The 11,085-nt window shown below is 40.8% G+C and overlaps 1 protein-coding gene across 1 annotated transcript; it reads left to right on the forward strand.

Annotated features, from left to right (window-relative positions):
- The first annotated feature begins 689 nt into the window (after positions 1-689).
- Positions 690-1,764, forward strand: LOC141714601 (uncharacterized). Its single transcript, XM_074518112.1, has 2 exons — positions 690-1,030; positions 1,689-1,764. Exons 1-2 carry the CDS (start codon positions 690-692, stop codon positions 1,762-1,764), a joined length of 417 nt encoding a protein of 138 aa, XP_074374213.1.
- Positions 1,765-11,085: the final 9,321 nt, after the last annotated feature.

Consider the following 11,085-nt stretch of genomic DNA (forward strand, 5'->3'; position numbering starts at 1 on the left):
TATTAAATATTAATTATTGATGTAAAATTAAATAAATAAATGAAATGATTTTCATTTATTCATTTAATAAAAAATCAGCTATTGAATAAATAAATCTTGTAAATCCTAGGGTTGTATTCCTCTCTATCTGCATGCCTTCTAGCTTCCGGGATTTTGTACCTTAATATATTTCCAGACTTCTGGAGTACAAAACCCATTTAACAATATTCCTAAAAATAATACTCCATTTCCCTTTCACAGATCACTGACGTCTAGTGCACGGGTCTGGTTCACAGACGACTAGTTCCGCTCTCATTCCTTCGTATTATACCTGTATAAACCACTATTAAGTCTTCTACCAAGTATAACCAACTACACTAGGAATCCTTGAGGTCTTCACACTGATTCTGACAACTGCTTCGAATGACTCCAACCTTATTCCTCCAATGCCTGAACATATTAATGAACTTTATACGGATCACTGTTGTCATCTTCTTCACTGCATCTAACAAAACCTTTTATGCATATACCCAATTGAACAATTTATACCGATCCTAGTGGAACATAGATTATTTCAAAGTCCTTGTTCTATGTTGAGATATCCAAACCAATATTATTAAGATATACATACAGCTTCAATCTTGCTCAACAGGGTCCTAGTGGACAATGGAGCTTTCGTGGACATTCTGTTCTGTGACACATTCATAAGGATGGGCTACAATGATTCTCAGCTAACTCCGTCCGACGCACCCATCTACGGGTTTAACCATGTGGAATACAAAGTCGAAGGAGCAATACAACTTCCCGTAACTATCGGGGAAGAGCTCAGGGAGGCCACACAGATGTTGAACTTTCAGGTTTTCAAGGAAGCCTCTACTTACAATGTTATCATGGGTAGACCAGGGATCCATGTTTTTAAGGATGTGCCCTCAACCTACCACATGGTACTGAAGTTCCCAACTAGAAATGGTGTTGGAGAAGCAAGGGGAGATCAGAAGATGGCCCGCAGTTGCTATGTTGCAGCACTTAGGCCCGATGGAACAGGGGTCAGGTCCTCCCCATAGAAGACATGGATGGCCGAGAAAATAACGAACTGCGAGGGAAGCCAGTCGAGGACTTGGTCCCAATTCCCTTAGACCCCTTAGACCCGGAGAAGGTCACGTACATTGGGGCATCTCTGCATAAACCCTTGAAGGGCCGAATGACAACTTTATTTCAAGAAAACAATGATGTATTTGCTTGGACAGCAGCTGATATGCCTGGAATTGACCTAAACCTTATAACTCATAGGTTGAATGTTGATCCAACTCGAAAGGCTGTAAAGCAAAAGAAGAGAACTTATGCCCCTGATAGGCTGGAAGCCATTAAGCAGGAGGTCGAGAAGCTTTTAGAAGCTGGATTTATTGAGGAAGTGCAATTCCCTGAATGGTTGGCCAACCCCGTAATGGTTAAGAAGGTCAATGGAAAGTGGAGGATGTGCATTGACTTCACTGACTTGAATGATGTTTGTCCCAAGGACTGCTACCCCCTACCAAGAATTGATACCTTGATCGATGCCACTGCTTGACATGAGATGCTAAGCTTCATGGACGGCTTCAGTGGTTACAATCAGATTAGAATGCATAAGGATGACACCCCCAAGGTATCCTTCATAACTGACTTTGGTGTATTTTGTTATCTTGTTATGGCTTTTGGACTTAAGAATGCAGGAGCTACTTACCAAAGACTAGTGAACAAGATATTTGCCCATCTAATTGGGAAGGCCATGGAGGTCTATGTCGATGACATGTTAGTCAAAAGCCTAAGCAAGGCCGATCATATTAGTCACCTCAGAGAGGCATTTGAAGTGCTAAGCCACCACAAGATAATGTTAAACCTAGCCAAGTGTGCTTTTGGCATTGGGTCTGGAAAATTTTTGAATCATATGGTCTCTAAGAGGGGGATAGAGGCCAACCCCGACAAGATCAAATCCATCCTAAACATGGAGACACCACACTCCTTCAAGTATGTTCAGAAGCTGACGGGAAGAATCGCAGCTCTAGGGAGGTTCATCTCCAAGTCCGGAGACAAGTGCCTACCTTTTTTCAAAACCCTTAAAAAGGTTAAGGACTTTGAATGGACAGCTGAGAGCCAAGAAGCCTTTGAACAGCTGAAGAAGTACATGACTGAAGCCCCATTGTTGGCTAAACCAAGTCCGGAGGACACTCTTTATTTGTACCTCACGGTATCTGAACAAGCCATGAGTGCAGTCCTCGTGAAGGGAGAGCAGAAGCTCCAAAAGCCTATATATTATGTACGAAAGGTGCTCCATGGAGCAGAATTGAATTACTCCACCACAGAAAAGTTCGCACTTGCTCTCATCACAGCCTCGAGGAAGTTGAGACCATACTTCCGGGATCACAATATCGAAGTCCTGACGGACCAACCTTTGAGGAACATTCTTCATAGCCCGAAGGCCAGTGGAAGGCTCATCAAGTGGGCGATTGAGTTAGGAGAATTTGATATCAAATATAAGCCTCGACGGCCATCAAGGCTCAGGCCTTAGCATACTTCATGGTCGAATGCACCATTAACGACCAAGAAGTCGGGGGCAAGAGATAGTAACCCCAGAAGGAGGAGAGAAGGAGAAGGATGAAGAAATAACCTTGAAGGAATATTGGGTTCTCCATTTTGACGGAGAGTCCAAAATAAAATCAAGTGGTGCAGGCCTAGTCTTGCAAAGCCCTGATGGGTTTATGATTGAATATGCTTTGAAGTTGGATTTCCTGACTACGAACAACAAAGCAGAATATGAAGCATTGTTTGCTGGCTTAGGCTTGGCTAGAGCCGTGAGGGCCAAAAACCTGAAAGTCTGCGGAGACTCAAGGATTTTAGTTGCTCAAGTTAATGGGGATTTTGAGGCCAAGGATGATACTATGGCCAAGTACCTGAGAGTCGTAAAGGGAATACTGACTCAGTTCGATGAATGGTACGCAGAACATATTCCGAGAGAGGAGAACACTACGGCGGATGCCTTGTCTCAGTTCACCTCGTCTGAAATCGAGAACTATCCGAGATGTATTTACTTCCAGGTCTTGAAGACCCCTACTATTCATGTCATAAATCTGATAGCACCAGTTGGTATGGCAAGCTGTTGGATAGACCCAATCAAGACCCACTTAGAAAATGGGTGGCTCCCCGACGATGCCCGGGAGGCACGCAAGCTGTTGGTAAGAGCGTTAAGATACTCGTTGATTGAAGGCCTTCTTTACAAAAGATCATTTTTTATTCCATACTTAAAGTGCTTAAGACCTCTTGAAGCAGAGGAGGCACTTAAAGAAGCCCATGAAGGGATTTGTGAGCAACACCTGGGGGCAGGGCCCTCGCTCACAAGATAACTCGATTGGGGTTCTACTGGCCAACTATGCTAGCCGATGCAAAGGCTTATATGAAGAGATGCGACAGATGCCAGAGGCACGCTCCGATAGTACGACAGCCCTCAGAGAGGCTTACATCGATCAACACACCCATCCCTTTTGCAATATGGGGAATGGGCATACTTGGACCATTTCCTATGGCATCGGGACAGAGGAAGTTCATTGTGGTAGCCATAGACTACTTTACAAAGTGGATTGAGGCTAAGGCACTAGCCAAGATAACCACCAAGAAAATTACCAAATTCTTCTAGGAGAATGTGATATGTCGATATGGAATCCCACACATCCTTGTCATGGATAATGGGAAACAATTTGATAATGCAGAGTTTAGAGAGTACTGCGATGATAACAGCATAAAACTTCGCTTCACCTCGGTTGCACATCCTCAGGAAAACAGACAGGCGGAAGTTGCTAACAGAATCATCCTTGATGGACTTAAGAAAAGAGTTGAACGCTCGAGACACTTGGGTGGATGAGTTGCTGCCTATATTATGGGCATATCGAACCACCTAAAAAGTGACAACTGAAGCGACCCCATTCATGCTGGATTACGGAGCTGAGGTAGTGGTGCCCCTTGAAATCACTCATGAATCCACTAGGATCAAAGCTTATGAGCCAGAGACAAATGAAGAAGGCATGAGGATCGCTCTCGATCTCATTGATGAGGTCATGGATGAGGCCAACGCCCACAATACAGAGCATCAACGAAAAGCCTCCCTCTATTACAATAGAGGGGTTAAAGAAAGGTTCTTTCAACAGGGAGATTTGGTTCTGAGGAAGATTGAGGCATCAGGAGTAGGGGAGAGAGGAAAACTAGCCCCCAACTGGGAAGGACCTTATAAGGCCAGGAAGACATTGGGACGAGGATCCTACAAGTTAGAGACCCTAAATGGTGATGAAGTGCCTCGCACTTGGCATGCTTCAAATCTAAAGGTTTATTATGTTTATGACAGTCACTACATGTTCCTAGTACTTAGTATTAAGTTTATAAATAAGGTCGATGAAACCATCTTATGTAAGGGTTGAACCCATTTCTTAGAAGTATTATCTATTTATGCAAGTTTATTTCTATCATCTTGTCTGCCAATTTATTCAAGTACGAGCATCTAAAGAATACAAGTCCCGAAGGACCAAATGCCGAAAATAAAAGACAAGTGTGAAATGAAATTAAACGTAGTGCATAGATAAAAGATCCTGAAGGATCATAAGTTAAAGTCCCGAAGGACCAATAGGTTACAGACCAGTAAGGTTCAAATTAATAAGTTCTGAAAATAAAAGCCACATACGGCAATCAAGGCCACATCATTCACTCATCAGAAGAGTCCTCCCCCTCGCCATCCGAGCCTTCAGAAGAAAAACCACTGCTCCCTGGAATCGGCTCCCTCATCTTCCCTCAAAGGGTTGCCCTGGACTTGGGGCTACCCGAAGGGGCTTTGCCCTTAGAGACGGAACCGGAACCCGAGTGACTAGAGCTCGACTGGGGCCTCATGCGAGGAGTCGAGGGCACAAATCTGGAAGGTTGCACAGATAGGTCCATAACAAGCAGCTGCCAGGGGCAAGATAGAAGGTTTGGATCAACCACATCCGGCCATATGCCTTGAGCGTCTTTGACTCCCCTGTTCCAACCTATTTCCAGGTTAACAGGGCGCATCTCGTCGTCATGCTCATCCATCATTATGGTGAACCTAGTGGTTCTGTGATAAGCAGCCTCGAGGTCCTCTCCATTCCTTCTTCCTCTTCTCCTCTGAGCTAGCATATTTCTTCTCCATGATGGCGAGCTTGCCCTCCACCTCATGAGCCCTAGACTCCCACTCCCCCCAGGAGATAGTCATCTGCTTCATAGAAGCCTGAAATGCATTGTAGTCGCTTCTCATTTTGATAGCTTGAGTAGAGGACACCGCGAAATAAGCATTGGCCTGACAACGAAAATATGATTTTGAGTATAAAGGGTCGAGCCCCCAAGGAGTGATCCCTATAATATTTTCCAAGTTCTAAGAAAAAGAGAACTTAAGTGAAAATTTACACAAAAAGAAACATACCTGATAGAGGGCTTGAGCTCCCAGCATCTCAGCCTCGAGGAGTTTCTCACCGGAAGAGACGAATAAGAGGTCGGGAGGAGTAATGCATTTTTTCGACCACTCGAGAGAAAGAGCCGGGTTGCCGAGAACGGATTCATTGGAAGAAATACCTCATCCAGGCTCGAAAGGGGTCCTGGCACTCCCATCAAAATCCTTAGTCCTCTTAAGGCCAGATCCTGACGCCTCGAGGAAGGCAGGTGTAATATCTGGGATATATTGTGTAATTATTTTTACTAATAAATAAATATTATGCATGTTCAGTATTTATTCTGTGAATTAATTGTTAAGTGGTATATGTATTTGGATGTTTAAAAATAATAAAAATTGAGTATTTTAATTTTTATATGTCCAAAATAAAATATAGATAATTGTCATATCTCCTTATTTATTTTTATGTTGATTTATGATTTTATAGGAAATATATGGATTTTATAAATTCTTTTTCCGAGTATTTATAAACTATTTTATACAATCGGGAACCAACCGACGTCACTCGTTTTTACGTTTTTATAACCCGAAACTCTTCCGAGAACTCCTTTCTAACCTAATTGCAATATTCCGAGCATTTTCTATGTTTTGACTTTTTCGATTCGGCGTACGGTTTGTCCTCCACGGGTCCCGGCATAATATTTTCGATACATTATTCATTTCGGTAAATCAATAAAACTCGTATTTTCGATAAACGGGATCTTTTTATTAAACTATTACAACTATCACCTCGTAATACGTGTAACCAGGCGCTGAGACCAGGACCGCAGTATAAATTGTACTGATTTGGATAATTATCCCGAAAACCGGTACCTTTTGGATCTATTTTCATAAATAAATATACTATTTTATATCCGAAATGATCCAACGGGATACTAATTTTCCGTAATTATAAATAGCTTTTACCGTATTTTATTTCGTACCGAAAATCATTTGCAATCAGTAATTATATAATTTTACAGAGAAAATTCATATATTCATAAAACCTACCGAGAATCAAACCTCAATTACAAGGTGTTACCGGAATCCGTTGGTGAAGCTGGAGTACTCAAATCAGAGCTCTTGAAATATACTATCAGAATCTGTGTTTCATATCACTGCAGAATCAAAGGTTTATTTTCTATATTTTTATTTATTTTCGAATTATTTTGATTAAAATTATGAATTTAATTTCGGATGATTGTTTGAATGATTTGATGATTGCATGTTGTAGAGCTTGTCTTCCTGATGATTTTCATATGTCATATGACTAATTTGGAGTTCAATAACATGTTCAAAATTAAGTTTAATCTTCGAATTTTAAAATTAGGGTTTATAACCCGTATGAATGTTCTTAATTGAAATTTAGGGCTTTTTGTTCTAGGGGTTATTAGGTGTTGAAATATAGTGGGTTGTGTTCCTTATGAAATTTTCAATTGATTGGTGTATAGCTCGTTAACAAAGGATCCCTGAATCGAAGGGAGTTGTGTTTTTAAGTTTACGTCGAACTTGCCGAAAACCGACGAACTTCTCGGCCAATTTCCGGCCAACTCAGGGATAGGTTGTGTGTTTTGATGGTATGGTTGTGTTCCTGGTGTTGTGTAGATATGATCTGGAGGTGGTGGTGGCCTGAGCATCCCTGGATTGTCTTCTCCGGCGAGACATGGGTGTTTTCCGGCGAACCCCTGTCAAATTACAGTTTAGTACCTAAACTTTTGGGGACGATGCCGTTTGGTCCCTGAAGTTTCTAGAATTTGCAAAAATAACCTTCCTGTTTATAAATTATTTAAAAATCATATTTTCTATTTATTTTAATTATAAAAATTCATTTTTAAATTCTGAAAATTCCAAAATTATTATTTTAATTCCAAAAATTATTTTTAATTCAAAAATAAATCTGAATTAATTAGTTAATTAATTTTAGTTAATAATTAATTGATTAATTGGTTAATTAATTCGAAAATTAATTGATTAATTGATTTAATTAATTATTAATTGATTTTAATTAATTATTTAATTAGATTTAATTATTTAAAAATGATTTAAAAATTCCGAAAAATAGTTTCGAGCTTTAAAATATTATTTTAAATTGTTATAAGGGCTCGACAATTTTTAGAAAATTATTTTGAAGCCAGATTTGGCTAACCGAACCTTGTTTATTGCTTTAAAATTGATCCAACGACCCGTTTTAATTCCAAAAAAATGTTTTAAAAATCATATTAAATACCCGAAAGCTTGTTTATGACCCGAGACTCCTTTATGAATGATATATCATTAATTGTTTGACGTGTTACGTGTTATATGTGACTTGTTATTTGACTGTCGGTCTATATGTTCGGTGTTTACTTGTTTATAGCGTAAGACTCAATCCGTTAGTCGGATTTGGGTAAAACGAAGGATAGATATAATGTATACCGACTAGAATCGTATGAGTTGAGTATTGATAGATGCTTATGATATGTGAGCATAAGAGGCAAGGCTTAGGAAAGGAAAGCAGATAGTCGAGGAGTAAGAAGGTTATGATTGGAAGTTAGTGCAGTATAGCAAGCTAATACCAGGCAAGTGTTCTGAACTTTCTCGAGATATATTACAGATGATTGATAGTCCCATTCTATATTGCAAGTGCTTTGAAGCACTGAACCCTAAAACTTGATTCCAGTTTTTGATCTTTGAGCCATAAACCATATTCTTTCTGAACCATTGATAGTTGTATACCCGAATATGAACCACAGATATACGATACTACTACACAAATACATACAAACTAAATGCCAAATACTGAATCAAATTGCTTACATACTCAAACCATTTTACCTTATGCTTTGATAGACCATATCCTTGCAACCTTGAAACTTTGATTCCTTTGTTATCCAATTCTTTCATTAACTAACAGCCATTCTTTAAAATTACCATATTGTTCCTTTGTGAAGATTGAAACCATCTCATTATGGAACATCCAATGTTGTTTATGATTTTGTTTATTGCTTTACATTGATTATTCTGTTAGTATCTTAGAATTGGATTGTTTTTATAAAATTGTGGACCAGATTGTGGTCAGACCAGATTGGTGGTCAAGTTAGGCCAATGTGTGCCTTGGATCCAGTAATTAGAGCAGAGTTGTGTGCCTTGCTCGGGGTAAGTGCGTGACTGATCAGCAGCCTAACCTTGGTTTTTTTAAAATAAAAATATAATATCCAATTCTAAATCATTATTCATTGTTCACTTGATGCACTAACCTTTTTCACTTGATGATCATTATTCTCAGTCTTGTCATTGTGACTTGCTGAGCTAGTTAGCTCATTTGTGCGATGTTGATTATGTTCTTTTCCAGTTTTTAAGGAGTCAGTTGGTAGCGAGGATCCCCAATCCAGTGCGAGAGCTAGGGGTCCAGGTTGATCGAGTTAAGCTATCTAACATCTTTTGAGATAGTTTAAGTTTGTAAAAGTTTGTAATAATTATATTCAGTTTTGAGTTTGAATAGTTGGGATTTGGGCGTTGTAATATAAAGTGTGTGTATGGATTGTGTACATACTTTAACTTGTTGCGGTCCGTGGTAGTTGGTAAGTAGGGTCACTGCATATTATTTTCTTTATTATTTTTATAAGCAGGTTATAAATAAGGTGTGTGTGTGTGTGGACCCCAAACTTCTGACCCGGGTTTGGAGGGCACCACAGCAGGGACCTTAGGAATATGGTTGGCCTTCTTGATCGCATCTTTGGCCATCCTTCCTGTAACAGCATCGATCGACTTGGCTTTGGCGTCAAGAGCCTTAGCAGCTGAAATAAGAAGAAAATAAACAAATGTAAGAATAAACTTGCACAAAGTAAGGGAAAACAAGGATAAATACCTTCATAGAGAGGCAGGTAAGGCCAGCCTCGACAAGCTTGACTTCTGTCATGAACTCCCAATAAGGGGTCCTTCCGTCATCGTCAATAAGAAGATCTCGGGCATGAAGCCTCCGTATCAGAACTATGAAGGCCACAACCTCCATGCAGGGAAGCTTCGGCCGACCAGGAAATAAATTGAGGCCTTTTGGCCTACCAGGAGCCTCCGTATCAGAGCCATGACGGCCACAACTTTCATGCGGGGAAAGCTCCGGCCGACCAGGCAACAAATGGAGGCCTTTTGGCCTACCAGGAGCTCCGTATCAGAGCAATGACGGCCACAACCTCCATGCGGGTAAGCTCCGGCCGACCAGGCAACAAATGGAGGTCATTTGGCCTACTAGGAGCCTCCGTATCAGAGCCATGATGGCCACAACTTCTATGCAGGGAAGCTCTGGCCGACCAGACAACAAATGGAGGCCTTTTGGCCTACCAGGAGCCTCCGTATCAGAGCCATGACGACCACAACTTCCATGCGGGGAAGCTCCGGCTGACCAGGCAATAAATGGAGGCCTTTTAGCCCACCAGAAGCATCCGTATCAGAGCCATGACGGTCACAACTTCCATGCGGGGAAACTCCGGCCGACCAGGCAACAAATGGAGGTCTTTTGGCCTACCAGGAGCCTTTGTAACAGAGCCATGACGACCACAACTTGCCTCCATAATGGCCTTGGCCTACCACCCAATAAATTGAGGCATTTCAGCCTATTAAAAACTCTTGTAGGAGAGCTATGAGGCCTTCAAAAGTTATTCCAGAGACCCTCTTGAGAGGTCCTTAGGAAATTTCTCAAAAACGATACTCTTAGCAGAACCTAGTTTCGTGAAGACTAGAACATTTATGAGAACGAGTTGGTTGAAGTGTATAACATCCAACAAGAGAAGTTTGGACTAGTTTAATGAAGTATAAGACTTCCTATAAGGGAAAGTTCAGTAGAACACAGAGTGTTCAGCAAGAACAAGTACATGACGTCCACCAGGATGAGTATAGAACGTTCGCTGAAACAGCCATAGCAGAGCCTTGAGGAACTTAAAGGCAACATGAAATTAATTCCATGGACAACCAAGAGCAACAAGGATATAAAAAGGTATGTAGAAACCTAGAACTCCAAGTGAGAAGCTCAAAAAAAAGTAAGGGGCAGGAACCCCTGGGCAACCACCTCTAGGCCAACCAGGAAGTGGCCGACCAGGAGGGTCTCCTCCAAACTGGCCGAGCAGCCCACAATTGGGGGCATGAGGCCGAGCAGAGCCTCCTGGCCCAGGAGGTTCAGCTCGACCCCCATGCCCCCCTTCGAAAATTTTGAAAAATTTCAAAAAAAATGAAAAAAAAATCAGAAATTTTTTAATTTTTTTAAATTTTCAGGATTTTAAGAGTAAGCCCAGATTAGGGCCGATTAGTGAAATAAAGCCCGAATTAGGGTTGATTAGTGTATATTAAGCGTAATTAACCCAAATTAGGGATAATTAGTGATTTGTATGATAAAATTAGCCCAGATTAGGGTCGTTTAACCCATTCACTCTTATAATTAGTGTGAATTAAGGATAATTAGTGTCTTATGCATACTGATTAGTTTTACCCCGATTAGGGCAAATTAGCCTCGATTAAGGCCAATTAGTGCATTATAGCTTAAAATTAGGCTCTTTTAAGCCTAATTAGCAACTTGTACATGGAAATTAGCCTCGATTAGGGTCGATTAGCCCCGATTAGGGTCGATTAGACCCGATTAGGGCCAATTAGCAGCTTTCACCCTATAATTAACCTTG

Source organism: Apium graveolens, chromosome 3, assembly GCF_009905375.1.
Source record: "Apium graveolens cultivar Ventura chromosome 3, ASM990537v1, whole genome shotgun sequence".
Taxonomy (NCBI): Eukaryota; Viridiplantae; Streptophyta; class Magnoliopsida; order Apiales; family Apiaceae; genus Apium; species Apium graveolens.

What these genes read in the sequence shown, in the direction of transcription:
- LOC141714601 (XM_074518112.1), top strand. Translation starts at nt 690, where the DNA reads ATGGGCTACAATGATTCTCAGCTAACTCCGTCCGACGCACCCATCTAC. An exon ending in CCCGATGGAACAGGGGTCAG is followed by an intron (nt 1,031 to 1,688) that starts GTCCTCCCCATA and finishes TTAAGAATGCAG; the next exon opens with GAGCTACTTACCAAAGACTA.